Source organism: Somniosus microcephalus, chromosome 8, assembly GCF_052327205.1.
Source record: "Somniosus microcephalus isolate GS21.2 chromosome 8, FLI_Smic_1.0, whole genome shotgun sequence".
In the NCBI taxonomy this organism is placed as follows: Eukaryota; Metazoa; Chordata; class Chondrichthyes; order Squaliformes; family Somniosidae; genus Somniosus; species Somniosus microcephalus.
Genome location: NC_140994.1, coordinates 199067451 through 199089416, shown reverse-complemented (window position 1 = coordinate 199089416; position 21966 = coordinate 199067451). Strand labels below are relative to the sequence as shown.

At 45.3% G+C, this 21966-nt stretch overlaps 1 protein-coding gene across 6 annotated transcripts in view; it reads right to left on the bottom strand.

The window, feature by feature from the left end:
• Window positions 1-21966, bottom strand: part of fam13b (family with sequence similarity 13 member B) — a 220561-nt gene that overhangs the window by 7617 nt on the left and 190978 nt on the right. For all 6 annotated transcript variants that reach the window (XM_085995563.1, XM_085995566.1, XM_085995564.1 and 3 more), the window contains 2 exons: window positions 14305-14388; window positions 13043-13233 (listed from right to left, as the gene is read on the bottom strand). In XM_085995563.1, the coding sequence (XP_085851689.1) occupies window positions 13043-13233; window positions 14305-14388 (275 nt within the window). The remainder of the gene's footprint in view (window positions 1-13042; window positions 13234-14304; window positions 14389-21966) is intronic.

The following is a 21966-nucleotide window of genomic DNA, read 5'->3' as shown; positions in this document are numbered from 1 at the left end:
AGGAACATAAGAAATAGAAGCAGGAGCAGGCCATTTTGCCCTACGAGCCTACTCCGCTATTCAATAAGATCATGGCTGATGTTCTACCTCATCTCCACTTTCCTGAACTATCCCCATATCCCTCGATTCCCTTAATATTCAAAAACCTCGATCTCTGTCTTGAATATACTCAACGACTGAGCCTCCACAGCCATCTGGGGTAGAGAATTCCAAAGATTCACCACCCTCTGAGTGAAGAAATTTCTCCTCATCTTAGTCCTAAATGGCCGACCCCTTATTCAGAGACTGTGACCCCTGGCTCTAGACTCCCCAGACAGGGGAAATATCCTCCCTGCATCTACCCTGTCAAGCCCTGTAAGAATTTTGTATGTTTCAATGAGATCACCTCTCATTCTTCGAAACTCTAGAGAATATAGGCCTAGTCTACTCAATCTCTCCTCATAGGACAATCCCCCCATCCCAGGAACCAGTTTGGTGAACCTTCGTTGCACTCCCTCTATGGCAAGTATATCCTTCCTTAGGTAAGGAGACCAAAACTGTACCCAATACTCCAGGTGTGATCTCACCAGGGCCCTATATAATTGCAGCAAGACGTCGTTACTCTTATACTCAAATCCTCTTGTAATAAAGGCCAACATACCATTTGCTTTCCCAATTGCTTGTTGTACCTGCATGTTAACTTTCAGTGATTAGTGTACAAGGACACCCACGTCCCTCTGAACACCAACATTTCCCAATCTCACCATTTAAAAAATATTCTGCTTTTCTATTTTTCCTACCAAAGTGGACAACTTCACATTTCTCCACATTATATTCCATTTGCCATGTTCGTGCCCACTCACTTAGCCTGTCTATATCCCCTTGAAGCCTCCAGGCATCCTCCTCACAACTTACATTCCCACCCAGCTTTGTATCATCAGCAAACTTGGATATATTACATTTGGTCCCCTCATCCAAATCATTGATATAGATTGTGAATAGCTGAGGCCCAAACAGTGATCCTTGCGGTACCCCACTAGTTACAGCCTGCCAACCCGAAAATGACCCGTTTATTACTACACTCTGTTTTCTGTCCATTAACCAATCCTCAATCCATGCTAGTATATTACCCCCAATCCCACGAGCCCTAATTTTGTTTAATAACCGCTTGTGGGGCACCTTATCGAATGCCTTCTGAAAATCCAAATACACTACATCCACTGGTTCCTCCTTATCCATTCTGCTAGTTACAACCTCAAAAAATTCTAGCAGATTTGTCAAACACGATTTCCCTTTCATAAATCCGTGTTGACTCTGCCTAATCCTATTATTTTCTAAGTGCCCTGTTACCACATCCTTAATAATAGATTCTAGCATTTTCCCTACTACTGATGTCTGGCTAACTGGTCTGTAGTTCCCTGTTTTCTCTCTCCCTCCTTTCTTAAATAGTGGGGTTACATTTGCTACCTTCCAATCCACGGAAACCGTTCTAGAATCTATGGGATTTTGGAAAATGACAACCAATGCATCCACTATCTCTATAGCCAACTCTTTCAAAACCCAAGGATGTAGGCCATCAGGTCCAGGGGATTTATCGGCTTTCAGTCCCATTAATTTCTCCAGTACTACTTTTTTACTAACACTAATTTCTTTCAGTTCCTCATTCTCGCTGGAGCCTTGGTTCTCCACTATTTCCGGGAAGTTTTTTGCGTCTTCTTCTGTGAAGACAGACAAAGTATTTGTTTAATTTCTCTGCCATTTTCTTATTCCCCATTATAATTTCTCCGGTCTCAGCCTGTAAGGGACCCACATTTACTCACTAATCTTTTCCTTTTTGCATACCTATAGAAGCTTTTACAATCTGTTTTTATGTCTCTCGCTAGTTTACTCTCATTCTGTTTTCCCTTTCTTTATCAATTTCTTCATCCTCCTTTGCTGAATTCTAAAATCCTTCCAATTCTCAGGCTTACTACTCTTTTTGGCAACATTATAAGTCTTTGATCTAATACTATCTTTAACTTCTCTTGTTAGCCACAGTTGGCCCACTTTTCCTGTGGGGTTTTTGTGCCTTACAGGAATGTATATTTGTTGTAAATGATGTATTAATTCTTTAAATGCTAGCCATTGGTCGTCCACGGTCATACCTTCCCAATCTACCTTAGCCAACTCACCCCTCATACCTATGTAGTTTGCTTTGTTTAGATTTAAGACCCTAGTTTCGGATTTAACCAAGTCACTTTCAAACTCAATATAAAACTCAATATAAAATTCTAATCATATTATGGTCACTCTTCCCTAAAGACCCCTTTACTACAATGTTATTAATTAACCCTTTCTCGTTGCACAATACTAGATCTAAATTAGCCTGTTCCTTAACTGGTTCCTCAACATACTGATCTAGAAAACTATCTTGCATACATGCCATGAATTCATCGTCCACACTATTACTGCAAATTTGGTTTGCCCATTCTATATGTAGATTAAAGTCCCCCATGATTACAGTATTACCCTTGTTACATGCACCTCTAATTTCCTGATTTATACTCTACCCTGCATTACAACTACTGTTTGGGGGCCCATAAACAACTCCCACCAATGTTTTCTGCCCCATGCTGTTTCTTAGCTCCACCCAAACTGATTCTACTTCTTGATTTTCAGAGCTAAGATCCTTTCTCTCTACTGTCTTTACCCATCCTTTATCAGGGCTACCCCTCCTCCTTTTCCATTTTGCCTATCCCTTCTAAAAGTGAAGTATCCTGGAATATTTAGTTATGAACCTTGGCCACTTTGCAACCACGTCTCCGTTATGGCTATTTGTTCAAACCTGTTAATTTCTATCTGCGCTATTAATTCATCTATTTTGTTGCGAATGCTTCGTGCATTCAGATATAGTTTCTTTAGCTTTGACTTATTTCTCTTTTTCCCTGATGTCACCTTAGTCACTGATGCCTTATTACATTTGTCACTCTCTCTGTCCCTTCCTGACCCACTCGCTTATTTTTACCCAAAACTCTACTCTGCGCTGCTCTAGAGTCTTAACATTTCTCTCGCTGCTTTCCTGAATCTTTCCGCCGCCCCCTTCATTTGTTTAAAGCCCTATCTACTGCCCTAGTTATTCGGTTCGCCAGGACACTGGTCCCAGCCCAGTTTAAGTGGAGCCCGTCCCAACGGAACAGCTCCCTCTTTCCCCAGTACTGGTGCCAGTGCCCCATGATCTGAAACCCCTTCCTCCCACACCACTCTTTGAGCCATACATTTAAACCTCTAATCTGTTTGTCCCTATGCCAATTTGCACGTGGCTCAGGTAACAATCCAGAGATTATGACCTTTGAGGTTCTGCTTTTTAATTTGGATCCTAGCTCCTCAAACTCCCTCAGCAGAACCTCATTCCTAGATCTACTTATGTCGTTGGTTTTTACGCGGACCACGACAACTGGATCCTCCCCCTCCCACTCCAAGTTCTTCTCCAGCCATGAGATGTCGTCTTTAACCATGACACCAGGCAGGCAACACAACCTTCGGAACTCTTGGTTGCAGCTGCAGAGAACAGTATCTATCCCTCTGACTATATTGTCCCCTACTACAACTACATTCCTTTTCACCCCCCCCCCCACCCCACTTGAATGGCCTCCTGCACCACGGTGCCATGGTCAGCCTGCTCATCCATTCTGCAGGCTTTTCCCTCATCCACACAGGCAGCAAGAACCTCACACCTGTTGGACAAGGACAAGGACAAAAGCTGAGGCTCCTCTAGCACTGCACCTAGGGTCCCCTTACCTGCCTGAGTTGCTGTCACACCCTCCTGCCCCTGACCACTAACCAGACCTGTACCACTACCTAACCTAAGGGGTGTGACTGCCTCCTAGATCAAAGTGTCCAGGTAACTCTCCCCATCCCTGATGCCCTGCAATGTCTGCACCTCAGACTCCAGCTCAAAAACTCTGAGCTGAAGTTCCTTAAGATGCAGGCACTTACTGCAAACGTGGTTGTTCGGGATCACACTGCTCTCCACAAACTCCCACATGCTGTAGTTGTGGCACACCATCTGCACTGCCATCCCTATATGACCTTGTTTTATTTAATTAAATTTGTAATTAGGTAACTTAGTTTATAGTGTAGTTTCTTGACTACTTCCTTGATCTAGATTAAGTTAAGGGTACTGAAATTAAATATCTACCTGTAACACAAAGTAGTGTAGGCAAAAGCAACAACTCCTTCCCCCTCTTCTCCAAATTCCCACTCTTTCCAAATTCTATGTTAAAATCAAAATCTTCAACTAAATTTTACTTTTTACAGCTTACTGTAAGGAAGCATGTTTATGGCTGAAGATAAGAAAATGCTAGAGATATTAAATAAGTACTTTGCTTCAGAGCAAGCTTCACTTGGATACGGAGATTGTAGAACCACCAGAGGTGGGTGTAGAACTGTTACTGGAGAAAAAGAAATAGTACCAAGAAGTTGCTAAAACTTAATGTAGACAAATCACCTGAACCTAATAGTGTACATCAGAAGTTACTGAGAAATGCTAAGGAAGAAGTAGTAGACAGAGACTATAATTTTGTACAATTCTGTGAAATGCAAATTATGCTAAAAGACTGGCAAATATGACTACACTCCAAGAAAAGTAGACAGGGATAATAAGACATGAACTTAAACGCCAGTTAGCTTTGCTTCAATTGAGAGTAAATGATTAGAACCTATATATGAGGTGAAATTACTAGCACTTGAAGAAATGAGTTAATCAGGACCTTGAAGCACAAATTTCTAAAAGGCAGGTTATTCTTGACTAATGTTATAGAATTCTTTTGAACAACAAAATAGATAAAGGCAATGCACTGGATGACGCTTTTATAGATTATTCCAAAAGAGAACAAAATTGTGGCATAAAAAGGCCAGGTGGACAATTGCTTTAAAGCTCTTTTACCTCAAAAGCCAAGTCATACAAACATAGCGCACTCAGGTAAAAGAGAGAGTGACGGTGACCCAAGTTATTCAAAGTCCAGGGCAGCAGTTGAGCCAACAAAAAAAAACCACATCATGACACCAGCACAAAATTCTAGTGGTTGATGTTACTGCTGGGAATTACACTGCTGTCAGAATAGTGCTATTACTAGGACTGGCAAGACTAGTGGCAGCAAGAAAAACTATGGGTCCTCCATGCCATCTGTCTCAATTGCCGATGCTAGAGATTTACACATCAGGGGTCGATGGGACACGAGTAATATAAAAGCAGCTAAATTTTTACGGGGCTGTTTCCCTAAATGACGCTCCCCTTGACAATGAAGAGCACTAAAATTAGACGTAAACAAAAATGTTTTCATAGATTAAAAGAATATAATTCACAGGAAAACAAAGACAAGTACTGTGCACAATCAAGATAAACAAAAGTTGCCATTAGAGCAGCTAAAAGGTCATTGGAGAAGAGAATCGTGGATAATTGCAGTAGAAATGACAATAGCTTTTTTTAAGATACATTAGGAGTCAGAGGACTGTTAAAGACTGTATAGGAAAGATTCTTTGGGACAGACACGAGTGGACTCCCAGGGTATGGCAGAGGTACTAAATGATTACTTCGCATCAGTCTTTCCTCATGATGATGATGCTCCACAGTCAGCAAAAAGTTGTACTGTTAACAGTAAGATTGTAAAAATTAAAATAGTTGAAGATACCACCTTAGACAGAATAAAGAACCTCAAATCTGATCAAGCTGCTGGCCCAGATGACATCCACCCAATAGTCCTTAAAAATAGATGGGATGTGTGCTTTGTGATCCCCTTGCCCGTATCTTTAACAGTTTGAGGTCCGTTGCCTCAGATTGGAAACATGCTAATGTAGTTCAAATTTTATAAAAGGGCGAAAAGGCAGAACCATGGAACTATAGACCCATTAGTTTGACTTCAGAAACAGGATCACAAGAGATGCTGTCTATGATCACCTAGATAGAGAAGGAGTCATCAGGGACACTCATAAGAACACAGGAAATAGGAAGAGTAGGCCATTCGGCCCTTTGAGCCTGCTCCATCATTTAATAAGCTCATGGCTGATCTTCTACCTCAACTCCATCTTCCTGCACTATCCCCATATCTCTCGACTCCCTTAGTATCCAAAAACCTATCGATCTCTGTCTTGAATAATCGCAACAACCGAGCATCCACAGCTCTCTGGGGTAGAGAATTCCAAAGATTCACAACCCTCAGTGAAGAAATTTCTACTCAGCTCAGTCCAAAATGGCCGACCCCTTATTCTGAGACTGCGACCCCTGGTTCTAGACTCCCCAGCCAGGGGAAACATCCTCCCTGCATCTACCCTGTCAAGCCCCTTAAGAATTTTATATGTTTCAATGCGATCACCGCTCATTCTTCTAAACTCTAGGGAATATAGGCCTAGTCTACACAATCTCTCCTCATAGGACAATCCCCTCATCCCAGGAATCAGTCTAGTGAACCTTCGTAAGGAGACCAAAACTGTGCATAGTACTTCAGGTGTGGTCTCACCAAGGCCCTATATAATTGCAGCAAGACTTCTTTATCCTTATACTCGAATTGCTTTGTAATAAAGGCTAACATACCATTTGCTTTCCTAATTGCTTGCTGTACCTGCATCTTAACTCTGTGATTCGTGCACAAGGACACCCAGGTCCCCCTGAATACCAACATTTCCCAGTCTCTCACCATTTAAAAAAATATTCTGCTTTTCTATTTTTTTCAAACAAAGTGGATAACTTCACTCAACACAGTTTCTGGGAAAGATGGTTGTGTTTACTAATCTGATTGAATTTTTTGAAGAAGCCGAGAGCTTCGTGGAGGAGTGCGCAGGCAGAGAGGGCATGGGTGACCACCAGACAGAAGAGGAGGACCAGGCAGATAGTGCAGGTGTCCCCCGAGTGCATCTCACTCTCCAACCAGTATTCGGTTCCGAGTACTGGTGAGGGCTATGGTTCCTCTGGGGAGTACAGCCAGAACCAAGTCTGCGACACCACGGGTGGCTCAGCTGTACAAGGGGGGGAACGAAGAAGATTGGGAGAGCAATAGTGGTAGGGGATTCGATAGGGGAGCAGACAGGCGTTTCTGCGGCCGCAGATGTGACTCCAGGATGGTATGTTGCCTCCCTGGTGCCAGGGTTAAAGGTGTCTCTGAGCAGCTGCAGAACATTCTGAAGGAGGAAGGTGAACAGCCAGAGATCGTGGTTCATATTGGTACCAACGACACAGGTAGAAAGAGGGATGAGGTCCTGCAGGCAGATTTTAAGGGAGCTAGGAAAGAGACAGGACCTCAAAAAGGTAGTAATCTCCGGATTGCTCCCAGGGCCACGTGCGAGTGAGTATAGAAATAGGAGGATAGAGCAAATGAATGAGTGGCTGGAGAGATAATGCAGGTGGGAGGGCTTCAGATTCCTGGGGCATTGGGACTGGTTCTGGAGGTGGTGGAACCTGTACAGGCCAGACGGGTTGCACCTCAACAGGGCCGGAACCAAATATCCTCGCAGGGTGGTTTGCTAGTGCTGTTGGGGAGGGTTTAAACTAATTTGGCAGGGGGATGGACACCAGTATGTAACATTAGAAAGGGGAAATAAAGTACTCAAAGGAATGGGAGAGGCAGAGAGAACTACAGTAAGAAATAGTAAGGTATTAGGTGGGGTCAAACTAAGAGAGAATACAGGATGGTCTAAGATGGGTTTATAGTGTATGTATGTGAACACATGACGCAAGGTAAATGAGCTGCAGGCACAAATAGCCATATGGGAATACGATGATGTGGCAATAACTGAGACCTGGCTCAAAAAAGGGCAGGATTGGGTATTAAATATTCCTGGTTATAAGGTGTTCAGGAAAGATAGGAAAGGAAAGATAGGAGGTGGTGTGGCAGTATTGAATAAGGAGAATGTTAGTGCTGGAGAGGGAGGATGTCCTGCAGGGGTCAAGGACAGAATCTATATGGCTAGAGTTAAGAAATAATAGAGGTGCCATTACACTACTAGGTGTATTCTATAGACCACCATTTTTAAAAAATTGTTTATGGGATGTGGGCGTCGCAGGCAAGGCCAGCATTTATTGCCCATCCTAACTGCACTTGAAAAGGTGGTGGTGAGCCGCCTTCTTGAACCGCTGCTGTCCGTGTGGTGAAGGTACTCCCACAGTGCTGTTAGGTAGGGAGTTCCAGGATTTTGACCCAGCGACGATGAAGGATCGGCGATATACTTCCAAGTCACGATGGTGTGTGACTTGGAGGGGAACTTGGAGGTGGTGGTGTTCCCATGCGTCTGCTGCCCTTGTCCTTCTAGGTGGAAGAGGTCGCGGGTTTGGGAGGTGCTACCGAAGAAGCCTTGGCGAGTTGCTGCAGTGCATCTTGTCGATGGTACACACTGCAGCCACAGTACGCTGGTGGTGGAGGGAGTGAATGTTTAAGGTGATGGATGGGGTGCCAATCAAGTGGGCTGCTTTGTCCTGGATGATGTAGAGCTTCTTGAGTTTTGTTGGAGCTGCACTCATCCAGGCAAGTGGAGAGTATTCCATCACACTCCTTACTTGTGCCTTGTAGATGGTAGAAATAGTGGGAAAGATGTGGAGGAGCAAATTTGCTGAGGTGCAAGAACTATACAATAGTAATAATGGGAGACTTCAACTATCCTAATATAGACTGGGATCGTAATAGTGTAAAGGGCAGAGAAGGGGAAGAATTTCTGAAGTATGTTCAGGAGAACTTTCTTGATCAGTATGTTTCCGCCCGATGAGGGAGGAGGCATTGCTGGATCTGGTTCTGGGGAATGAGGTAGGTCAAGTGGAGCAAGTGTCAGTAGGTGAACATTTAGGGAACAGTGATCATAGTATCATAAGGTTTAGATTAGCTATGGAAAAGGACAGGGAGCAATCTAGAGTAAAAATGTTTAACTGGGGGAAAACCAATTTCAGTGGGATGAGAACGGATCTGGCTCGGGTAAACTGGAATCAAAGATTGGCAGGCAAAACAGTAATGGAACAATGGAATAAAAACAGAAAATGCTGGAAATACTCAGCAAGTCAGGCAGCATTTGTAGAGAGAGAAACGGAGTTAACGTTTCAGGTCGATGACCCATCGTCAGAACTGGAAAAAGTTGTCGATGTAACAGGTTTTTAAGCAAGTGTAGCGGCAGGGAGAGGGGGGTAAGGGAGGAAAGAAAAGGGAAGGTCTGTGATAGGATGGAAAGCAGGAGAGATTAAGAGACAAAAGGGATGATGGTGCAAGGCAAAAGGAGATGGTAATGGGACAAGTTAAGAAACAAAAGAGGACTCTAGATGCAGTGTAAATGGCAATGGCAGAATGATCGACAGCTGCCATGTGAGAGAGAGAAAAAAAAGATAGGGGCAGAGGTTATAGTCTGAAGTTGTTGAACTCGATGTTGAGTCCAGAAGGCTGTAAAGTGCCTAATCGAAAGATGAGGTGCTGTTCCTCGAGCTTACGTTGAGCTTCATTGGAACAGTGTAAGAGGCCGAGGACGGAGAGATCAGAGTGGGAGTGGAGCGGAGAAATAAAGTGACAGGCGACCGGAAGCTCGGGGTCACCCTTACAGACTGAACGGAGGTGTTTCGCAAAGAGGTCACCCAATGGAACAATGGGCCGCCTTTAAAGAGGAAATAATTTCAATACAGTTGAGGTACATTCTGATGCGCTATCAATTACTCATAAAAGACTGAGTTAAGAGAGTAACTAAAGGCTTTTATTAACAAAAGAATGAAGGTCTGCCTCGAGTGGTCGACCGGTCCAGAATACAAAGGGGCTGGGGAGCAGTCACCTTTATACTAGGACTTGTGGGAGGAGTCAGCCGAGGCATGTCCAGGCATGTACACAGTGGAATACAAACAGTGGTTTGCCACACATTCCCACTAGGGGGAAAGGCAGGACAACTAAAGTCAGGGCTCCCTGGATGACGAAAGAGATAGAGAATATGATGAAGCAGAAAAAGAGCATGTATGACAGATGTCAGGTTGCAAATACATCAGAGAATCAGGCTACATATAGAAAGGTCAGAGGAGAAGTGAAAAAGAAAATAAGAGGGGCAAAGAAAGGTTATGAGAATAGAATGGCAGCCAACATAAAAAGGTACTCAAAGTCTTCTGTAGGCATATAAATAGTAAAAGGGTAGTAAGAGGAGGGGGGGTGAGGCCAATTAGGGACCAAAAAGGAGACCTATGCATGGGGGCAGAGGGTATGGCTGAGGTACTGAAAGAGTACTTTGCATTTGTCTTCACCAAGGAAGAGGATGCTGCCATAGACATAGTGAAGGAGGAGGTAGTGGAGATACCTTCATAGGATAAAAATTGATAGAGGTATTAGAAAGGCTGGCTATACTTAAAGTAGATAAATCACCAGGAGTGGATGGGATGCATCCTAGGACGCTGAGGGAATTGAGGGCGGAAGTCGCGGAGGTACTGGCCATAATATTCCAATCCTCCATAGCTACGGGGGTGGTGCCAGAAGACTGGAGAATTGCAAATGCTACATCATTGTTCAAAAAGAGTGCAACGATAAACACAGCAACTATAGGCCAATCAGTTTAACCTCGATAGTGGGGAAGCTTTTAGAAACAGTAATCAGGGACAAAATTAACAGTCACTTGGATAGGTGTGAATTAACTAAGGAAAGCCAGCACGGATTTGTTAAAGGCAAATCGTGTTTAACCAACTTGATTGAGTTTTTTGATGAGGTAACAGAGAGGGTTGATGAGGGCAATGCATTCGACAAAGTGCCACATAATAGGCTTGCCAGCAAGCTGAAGCCCATGGAATAAAAGGGACAGTGGCAGCATGGATACGGAATTGGCTAAGTGACAGGAAACAGAGAGTAGTGGTGAACGGTTGTTTTTCGGACTGGAGGAAGGTATACAGTGGTGTTCCCCAGGGGTCGGTTCTAGGACCACTGCTTTTCTTGATATATAGTAGTGACTTGGACTTGGGTGTGCAGAGCACAATTTCAAAATTTGCAGATGACACAAAACTTGGAAATATAGTGAGGAGCGTGATAGACTTCAGGAAAACATAGACAGGCTGGTGAAATTTAACGCAGAAAAGTGTGGTGATACATTTTGGTAGAAAGAATGAGGAGAGGACATATTAACTAAATGGTACAATCATAAATGGGGTGCACAAACAGAGACCCCTGGGGGTATGTGTGCAGAAACGTTGAAGGTGGCAGGGCAGGTTGAGAAAGCAGTTAAAAAGGCTTACGGGATCCTGGGCTTCATAAATAGAGGTAGAGTACAAAAGTGTGGAAATTATGATGAACTTGTATAAAACACTGGTTCGGCCCCAACTGGAGTACTGTGTCCAATTCTGGGCACCACACTTTAGGAAGGATGTGAAGGCCTTAGAGAAGATGCAGAAAAGATTTACGAGAATGATTCCAGGAATGAGGGACTTCAGTTACATTGATAGACTGGAGAAGCTGCGGTTGTTCTCCTTGGAGCAGAGAAGATTGAGATTGAGAGGTGTTCAAAATCCTGAGGGGTCTGGACAGAGTAGATAGAGAGAAACTGTTTCCATTGGCAGAAGGGTCGAGAACCAGAGGACACAGATTTAAGGTGATTGGCAAAAGAACCAAAGGCGACGCAAGAAAAAACTTTTTTATGCAGCGAGTGGTTAAGATCTGGAATGCACTGCCTGAAAGGGTGGTGGAGGCAGACTCAATCTGATCATTTGCAGGGCTACAGGGAAAGGGCAGGAGAGTGGGACTAGCCGAGAGTCAGCACGGGCTTGATGGGCCGAATGACCTTTTTCCGTGCTGTAACCATTCTATGATTCTAAGTCACTAGGCTATTGGATGAGTTGACATTGTCTACCTGGATTTTCAGAAACCCTTTGATAAGGTACCTCGCAATAGGTTACACTACAAGATAGAATCTTGCAGAATTAGTAGAAAGCTACTACAATGGATTAAGAATCAGGTTTTAATCTGCTTGGAGACCAGTTACCAGTGGTGTTCCATAGGAATCGGCGTTAGGGCCTTTGCCGTTTACTATCTTTAATAGAATGACCTAGATGTAGGTGTTAGGGAAATGAACCACAAGTTTGTGGATGATACCAAGATATGTGCGAGTGTTAGGACTGGTGGAGACCAAACTACTGCAAGCAGATCTAGACATGGTGGGAGGATGGACCTCGATTGGCAAACGGTGTTCAACTTAGACAAGTGTAGTGTAATGCACGTGGGCAGGACTAACACTAAACACATACGCACTACAGGGAACAGATCTGAAGCAAGTGGCAAAAGAAAAAGATATGGGTGTCATAGTTCATAACTCTTTAAAAAGATTCACGACCAATGCCATAAAGCTGTATCTAAAGCAAATAGGGTACTGGACTGCATCCACAGGACTATTCGATATAAAAAATATTCCATTTTGTCCTTGTATAAAACCTTGAGGAGGCCTCATTTAGAATGTGTCCAGTCCCCTGACATGGTGGTTGATATTGAGGCTTTGGAAAGGTTCATAGGCGGGCCACAATATTGACTACCAGCTTCAAACACCTTAGCTACACAGATCGGATTAAAAAGCTGAGGCTATATACTTTAGAGAAACTCAAACTCGGGCAATTTGATCGAGGTGTATAAAATAATGAAGGGACTAGATTGTGGCCAACCTTATTTCAATTATTTAAGTGCCCCAGCACAATAAAATATACTAACATTTATAGCTAGCTATACATTAATATTTCAAGAGTGGAAAAAGTAAATTCAGTTTTCCTCAGAGATCATTGATGCTTTTGAAATTTAACTAGAACATAACAAAATGATTACGGAAGCATTCCTCAGCTGGATTTGTACATTTGAAGCATCTCTCTACACACTGAGTATGAATCACAGCTCTGATGATTCATGTCATAATATTTAGTAAATCAAAATCAATTAAGACTGTCCAGATCGCACCCAAATGATATTGAAATTTGGAATAAAATACAACAGACAAAATGATCTTGTCATTAAGACTTTTGATGCAAGACTAATTCTCTTTCTTTCTTCCCCCCCCACTAAAAACAAAAAAAATACTGCATATCAAAATGTGATACTTCAATATTTTATCATATACTCACATTGATGCAGCATGCATGCTTGATACCCCTAGGTCAAGGCTCAGCCTTACTGAAGTCTCTTCTACAGTGGATGCAATTGTGTTGTGGTCATTATCCAACTGATCTAAAAAATTCCTAGCGTGTAAGCCTGGCCTTAGAGTAACAGTGAAGTCTGCAGTCATATTACAATCATCCTCCTCCTCCTCCTCTTCCTAAAAGACAAAAACACAAAAGAAAGCTGTAAATCTCTACTCGTTGATCAATGTACATGGATAAATACTACAAGTACTATTAAATTCACAATTAAAATTCTAAAGATTGTTCAGAGCTTTAATTCACTCACACAACAGCACGTCCATTCCATGAGTAAAATAATAACTGGTCACAAGATCAAACTTTGATATACTGTAAGACCACTTATTCAAGTAACCAGCTGATTCTATTAACTAGCTTGACGCATGCTGACTGGTTAAAGCAGTTGTGCGGAAACTTCCTTGTAACAGCTTCTTCCATAATGAAGGGAATGCATGTGTTTTTTCGGGGGGGGGGGGGGGGGAGGAAGAGAGAGGAGGAGAGAGAAATCTTCAAGTGAAAATTACTAAGAGCAAATTCTAACTTTCAGTTTGGGAGTTCTGCCTGAAAAGTGAACTGGAGATGGTGGATTCAAGACCACACCTTCAACCTCTAAGAATGCTGCAAGCCCAGCTCTGCCAGAACAAAGGCGTTCAACTGACAACTAGTAGACACGTTTGGAGCCATGAGCATCGCATGAAGTAAGATTCTGACCACAGCCCAAGATAACATTTCCCACAGAACTATACAGCAGATGCTTAGGCATGGAACAGAGGAAATTTCTGCCAAAAGATTCACAAATATTTTACTGTGCCTCCCAATCGTACTTTATACACCAGACATATTTTCAGAAAATCCAACGCAGAGTTGTGAACAGTCTATTCCTTACTTGTTACTATACTCCAATACACATGTAGTTCGTTCTTAACAATCTCCCCATGTAACTACTGGTTGCAGCAACTAGCAATGCTATTAAAATGGAAATTAAGTTACAATTCTCTCAGTATTCATTTTTATCATTTATGTACCCTTTTCAAGCAATTCTAAACTGAACTTCAATAGGAATTGTTGCACCGTCAACAGAATGATGAATGGGATTTCTTAAACTGCCAACAATCAAAACAATTTGAAAGGTTGTGTAACGAAAAAAGTTACAAGTAATAATTTGATGTGATTAATGTGATATATTATGAATACAAATGAAATCTAACCTTTATTTCTTCAAAGAAGTGAGCAGTTTCACCTTCAATGATTGGCTGTAATGTCTGGCCACGACGTTTGGTTGATGGAGAGCCCTGAAAGAAATTGATGAAAGATCATTTTTATCCAACCTCTTTGAAGACTGGACACAAGGCCAATGTGGCAGTTTGGTCTCCTTGCCACACTGAGATTACCAATGTGAAAACTGATCCCATTCTTTGAAAATTCATTAAATTATGTAGTGTGGCATTGTGTGTTAATATAATTACAACATATAGCTGTAATCAATAAAATGCGACAAGAAATCAAAGATTTTTTTCTGCAATCCTCTTGTATGAAAAACAAAATGTTAGATTACTAACTGCAGGGAGGGAGAATTCATCCAGGGACACTGTCTGAGAAATTCATAAAACTGCACGGTTGTTTAATCAGGTCATCTTTCCTTACTTCACTATACATAAGGCATTTGTCTGAATTTATAGAATGATACAGCACAGAAGGTGGCCATTTGGCCATCGTATCGATGATTAACATAGAAACAGAAGATAGGAGCAGGAGTAGGCCATTCGGCCCCTCGAGCCTGCTCCGCCATTCAATGCGATCATGGCTGATCATCCAAATTCAGTACCCGGTCCCTGCTTTCTCCCCATACCCCTTGATCCCTTTAGCCTTAAGAAATATATCCAACTCCTTCTTGAATATATTTAATGAACTGGCCTCCACCGCCTTCTGTGGTAGAGAGTTCCACAGGTTCACCACTCTCTGGGTGAAGAAATTCCTCCTCATTTCTGTCCTAAATGGCCTACCCTTCATCCTTAGACTATGTCCCCTGGTTCTGGACTCCCCAACCATCGGGAACATCCTTCCTGCATCTAGTCTGTCCAGTCCTGTCAGAATTTTATGTTTCAATGAGATCCCCTCTCATTCTTCTAAACTCCAGCGAGTATAAGCCTAATCGACTCAATCTCGCCTCATACGTCATTCCTGCCATCCCAGGTATCAGCCTGGTGAATCTTTGCTGAACTCCTTCCATGGCAAGAACATCCTTCCTCAGATAAGGCGACCAAAACTGCACATAATACTCAAGGTGTGGTCTCACCAAGGCCCTGTACAACTGCAGCAAGACATCCTTGTTTCTGTACTCAAACCCTCTTGCTACGAAGGCCAACATACCATTTGCCTTCTTAACCGCCTGCTGCACCTGCATGCTTACCTTCAGCGACTGGTGCACAAGGACACCCAGGTCTCGTTGCACTTCCCCTTCTCCCAATCTATTGCCATTTAGATAATAATCTGCCTTCCTGTTTTTGCCACCAAAGTGGACAACCTCACATTTATCCACGTTATATTGCATCTGCCATGTTTCTGCCCAATCACCCAACATGTCCAAATCATCCTGGAGTTTCTCGACATCCTCCTCACAGCACACACGCCCACCCAGCTTTGTATCATCTGCAAATTTGGAGATATTACATCTCGTTCCCTTGTCTAGATCATTAATATATATTGTGAATAGCTGGGGTCCAAGGACCGATCCCTGCGGTACCCCACTAGTCACTGCCTGCCACTCGGAAAAGGACCCGTTTATTCCAACTCTTTGCTTTCTGTCTGCCAACCAGTTCTCTATCCATGTCAATACCTTGCCCCCAATCCCATGTGCTTTAACTTTACACGCTAATCTCTTATGTGGGACCTTATCGAAGGCCTTCTGAAAGTCCAGATACACCACATCCACTGGTTCAGCCTTATCTATTTTACCAGTTACATCCTCAAAAAATTCCAGTAGATTAGTCAAGCACGATTTACCTTTTGTAAATCCATGTTGACTTTGTCCGATCCTGTCACTGCTTTCCAAGTGCTCTGCTATTACATCTTTTATAATGGACTCTACATCTTACCCTTTCACCTCAAGTTCAAGAGCAACATAGCACAAACCAAAGCAGCTTCAAACAGCATCACATCAAAGACAGAACCAAAGGTTAAGGTTGGAAAGGAACTTGTACATGGAGACTGAACTTATTTCAAAAAAATGAGAATAATTGATCAACGGTAGGTAATCTAATTCATTCTCATTTATTCAACCTCCATGTATAAATAAATGAATACAATAGCACAGAAACCTTCGGTGGCACTCTTAAGACTTACATGCTCAGGTTGGCTTGGAACGCCAAAATGCCAAAGCACTTCAGTATAGATTTTCCAAATGTATTTGCCCCACTTTACCGATGCAAAATCAGGAAAATCCAATAGGAAAATTGAGTGAAGATCCCCAAGGCTGCAAAATTTCACACTGAATGGTGATAGGTACTGGCTAAGTAAATACAGTATACACGTTAAGTACATTTACCTGTATTCTGTGCAAGGTTGTTTTCTGCTAAAGTGAATGCATGTGGCTAAAACAGTGTCACCGTAGCCACACCTGTGGCTAGGCAGCGATTTCTACTGGCCAACACTGTTCTATGCCCACCCATCAGTACCCACACTAACAGAGGTGCATATTCTTGACTTTGGCAGAGGGTCAGTGATACGCTTATCAATTACTTCATAAAAGGTGATGAGTCGAAGAAGAGATGATGAGTCGAAAGAAGAGATGAATAAGGCTTTTATTAGCTAAGAAGAGACCATGCTTCTTCGTGAGTGACTGAACAAGTCTGAACGAAACCCACACAGTGGTGGGTGGAGTCAGCTGAGGCATGCCTCCATACACAGCGCCACCCAGAGGTGGCAATATACAATACAGTGGTTTACCACATTCACCCCTTGTTTAATGTGAAGTCCGGCGGGGTGAAGGGTACTACAAGTTAAGTCTATCAGGAGGCCTTGTCTGACGTCCTGATCGTCGTGGTGGCGGCGGTGGTGTTGCAGCATCCGACGTCGGGTCTGGTGTCTGGGTGGTTGGCGAAGATTCCTGGGGCTTTGGCATGCCGTCTGCAGGGGTTGGGTTGGGAGGGGTGGTGGGGGATAACAGTGGTAAGGGGGATAACGGTGGTAAGGGGGATAACGGTGGTAATTCAGGGGTACCCGAGGGTGCGAGATCTCGTATGGAGACCGTGTCCTCCCGCCCGTCTGGGTATGTCACCCAGGCATACTGGGGGTTGGCGTGTAGGAGGTGCACCCGCTCGACCAGGGGGTCCGTTTTATGCGTCCTCACGTGCCTCCGCAGTAGGACGGGCCCAGGAGAAGTCAACCATGCCGGTAGCGAGGTTCCCGATGTAGACTTCCGGGGGAAAACGAACATTTTCTCATGAGGGGTCGCATTAGTGGCAGTACAAAGCAGTGACCGAATGGAGTGAAGCGCTGCAGGGAGGACCTCCTGCCAGCGGGAGGTCGGAAGGCCCTTAGATTTTAGTGCTAAGAGGACTGCCTTCCAAACCGTCGCGTTCTCCCTTTCCACCTGGCCGTTCCCCCGGGGGTTGTAACTGGTGGTCCTGCTCGTGGCGATACCTCTTGTTAGCAGGTACTGCCGAAGTTCGTCGCTCATGAACGATGAGCCCGTCGCTATGTATATAGCTGGGGAACCCGAACAGAGCGAAGATGTCATTCAGACACTTGATGACCGTGGTACTGGTCATGTCTGGGCAAGGGATGGCAAAGGGGAAACGGGAGTACTCATCAACTATGTTGAGGAAGTACACATTGCGGTCAGCGGAGGGGAGGGGCCCTTTAAAATCGACGCTCAGGCGTTCGAAGGGGCGGGTGGCCTTGATCAGGCTTGCTCTGTCCGGCCTATAGAAGTGCGGTTTGCACTCGGCGCAGATTTGGCAGCTCTTGGTCATGGTCCTGACCTCCTCGATGGAGTAGGGCAGGTTACGGGATTTGATAAAATGGAAAAACCTGGTGACCCCCGGGTGGCAGAGGTCATTGTGGAGGGACTGCAGCCTATCACTCTGCGCGTTGGCGCATGTACCACGTGATAGGGCATCTGGGGGCTCATTGAGTTTCCCTGGCCGATACAAGATATCATAATTGTAGGTGGAGAGTTCGATTCTCCACCTCAAGATCTTGTCGTTCTTGATTTTACCCCTCTGCTTATTATTAAACATAAAAGCTACTGAACGCTGGTCAGTGAGCAGGGTAAATCGTTTCCCGGCCAGGTAATGCCTCCAGTGACGCACCGCTTCTACAATAGCCTGGGCCTCCTTTTCGACGGAGGAGTGTCTCGTCTCGGGGCCCTGGAGGGTCCTTGAGAAAAAGGCCACGGGTCTGCCCGCCTGGTTAAGGGTCGCGGCTAGGGCGAAGTCGGAGGCATCGCTCTCCACTTGGAAGGGGATGGACTCATCCACCGCGTGCATTGCGGCCTTCGCGATATCGTTCTTGATAAGAGTGAAGGCTGCACACGCCTCTGGTGTCAGGGGGAAGGAGGTGGCTTTGATGAGGGGCCTGGCTTTGTCTGCATAGAGGGGCACCCACTGGGCGTAGTAGGAGAAAAACCCCAGGCATCTCTTCAGTGCTTTTTGGCAGTGGGGAAGGGGTAGCTCCATTAGGGGGCGCATTCTGTCGGGGTCGGGCCCGATGACTCCGTTCTCCACCACGCAGCCGAGGATGGCCAGGCGCTTGGTGTGAAACATACATTTTTCCTTATTGTACGTTAGGTTCAGCCGTTGGGCCGTACGGAGGAAATTTGCTAGATTAACGTCGTGGTCCTGCTGGTCGTGGCCGCAGATGGTGACGTTATCCAAATAGGGGAAGGTTGCCCGCAGCGCGTTCTGGTCAACCATTCGGTCCATCTCCCTTTGGAAGACCGAAACCCCGTTGGTGACGCCGAAGGGGACCCTAAGGAAGTGGTAGAGGCGGCCGTTTGCCTCGAAGGCAGTATACTGGCGGTCCTCATGGCGGATGGGCAGCTGGTGGTACGCTGACTTAAGGTCGATGGTGGAGAATACTTTGTATTGCGCAATCTGATTGACCATATCAGATATGCGAGGGAGGGGGTACGCGTCCAGCTGGGTGTACCGGTTTATGGTTTGGCTGTAGTCGATTACCATGCGGCGTTTTGCAGTGGTTTTAACGACTACAACCTGGGCTCGCCAGGGGCTAGTGCTACCTTCGATAATGCCCTCCTTCAAGAGCCGCTCCACCTCAGAGCTGATAAAAGCTCTGTCCCCGGCACTGTACCGCCTGCTTTTGGTAGCGATGGGTTTACAGTCGCGGGTGAGGTTAGCGAACAGGGGAGGGGGGGGGACTTTTAATGTGGAAAGGCTGCAGGTGGTTTGCAGCGGGCGATTTAAAAGTTGTTGGTTGCAGACTGTGAGTGGGGGGAGGGGTCCACCGTATGCTAGTGTGACACTCTTAAGGTGGCACTGAAAATCCAACCCTAGCAGGACGGCAGCGCAAAGACGGGGCAGGACTAGCAGTTTAAATTTTTGATATTCAGTGCCCCCTACTGACAGGGTCACCACACAGTAGCCGCTGATGTCCATTGACTGGGACTTGGACGCCATAGAAATGCGATGGTGCGTTGGCAGAATCGTGAGGGAGTGGCTACGTACCGTGTCGGGGTGGACGAAACTCTCTGTGCTCCCGCTGTCGATCAGGCAACTGGTGGCGCGGCCGTTTACCGCGATATCCATCATGGAGCTGGATAGATGGTGAGGGTGGCCTTGATCCAGCGTCACGGAGGCCAGTATGTGGCTTAGTGAGTCACTATAGTCATCCGCCGAGACGGTGGTCGGTTCCGGTGACGAAATGGCGGTTGAGTGCGTTGGATACGATGGCGGCGGATGCCATGCGGCCGGGGGTACACAAAATGGCGGATAAGATGGCTGCTCCCACGGCCCGCACGCTGCGCTGCTGGCTGGCTTCCCCTTGCAGGCGTTAGCGTAATGGCCTTTCTTCCCGCAGCCCGAGCAGGTAGCTGTCTTAGCTGGGCAGTGCGCTCTGGGATGTTTTAACTGGCCACAGAAATAGCATTTTTGGGCCTGGTTACTGGGCATCGAAGCAGTTCTTACCGGAGGCTGCTGTCTCGGTTGGGTCGCTGCAGCGGTTGGTGCCGGGGGCGGCGGTCCCGTGTCCCACGGTTTCGATTGCCATGTCTCGGCGCCGTTACGGGGGTATGCCTCGAGGTTTCGGTGGGCCTCCTCTAACGAGAGCGCAAGGGCAATGGCCGTCTTCAGGTCGGGTTCCTTGCTTTCTAGCAGTCTCTGCCGGGTGTGGTCTGACTGGAGGCCCCTGACGAAGGCATCACAGGCGAGTCCCTGCGCGTGCTCCACAGCCGTTACCGCTTTACAATCGCAGTCTCTGCAGAGTGCCAGTAGCGCCCGTGCAAATGCCCCTACCGATTCTCCCGGTTGCTGCCTGCGGGATCCCAAGAGGTGTCGGGCGTAAATTGTGTTCACTGGGCGCGTATATTGCCCTTTTAGTAGCTCGAGGGCCGCCACGTACGTATTAGAGTCCCGGATTAGCATATATACTTGATGGCTCACCTGGGCGGTCAAAATTTTCAGTTTGTGATCCTCCTCTGTAACCTGTGAGATTGCGAGGAAGGATTCAAAGCAGCTCAGCCAGTGTTCAAACTTGGCTGATGCACCCACATCTTGAGGGTCGAGGTCCAGGCGTGGTGGTCTGAGGGCTCTCAGCAATGTCTGCTGTATCCGTTGCTGTTGTTGCTCCTCAGGTGTCGCCATTTAACTTTTAGCTAATAAAATTGATACGCTTATCAATTACTTCATAAAAGGTGATGAGTCGAAGAAGAGATGATGAGTCGAAAGAAGAGATGAATAAGGCTTTTATTAGCTAAGAAGAGACCATGCTTCTTCGTGAGTGACTGAACAAGTCTGAACGAAACCCACACAGTGGTGGGTGGAGTCAGCTGAGGCATGCCTCCATACACAGCGCCACCCAGAGGTGGCAATATACAATACAGTGGTTTACCACAGTCAGTACATGCAGAAGCAGCCGAGATGAAGAAATCTGATCCATCAAAGCTTAACGGTCACTGGTTCAGTCTGACTCGGGCTCTCTTAGAATCATAGAATGATTACAGCACAGAAGGAGGCCATTCGGCCCGTGCTGGATCTCTGCAAGAGCACCCCAGCTAGTCCTACTCCCCCACCCTTTCCCCGTAGCCCTACAAATTTTTTTCCTTCAGGCACTTATCCAATTCCCTTTTGACAGCCACAATTGAATCTGCTGCCACTACCCTCTCAGGCAGTGCATTCCAGATTCTAACCACTTGCTGTGTAAAAAGGATTTTCCCTTATGTCGCCTTTGGTTCTTCTGCCAATCACCTTAAATCTGTGTCCTCTAGTTCTCGACCCTTCCGCCAATGGGAACAGTTTCTCCCTATCTACTCCTCTCATGATCTTGAGTACCTCTATCAAATCTCCTCTCAACTTTCTCTGCTCTTGAACAAATTTAGTGACTGTTTGCAAGAGAATGGGACTGAAACACTAGAAACATCTGGCTTGAAAGTACACCCATTATGTTTATAACTGAATCTTCACCAGCAGAGCGTTTTGGTGCCTGGATTCCCAAGATGCAAACAGGCAACTCAACACACTTGAGTGAAGTCAGAAGTGCAGGAACACTGCTGTCTAATTTCCTGCATTAGTAGGGCCCACTAAAAGGGCATACTCTATGGTTTCCTTTCTTCTTCCTCCCCTTCATCTAAAAAAATTGGATACTCCATCTGTTGCAGTGTAACACCTGCCACTCTTAGGTCAATTGGGCAATGT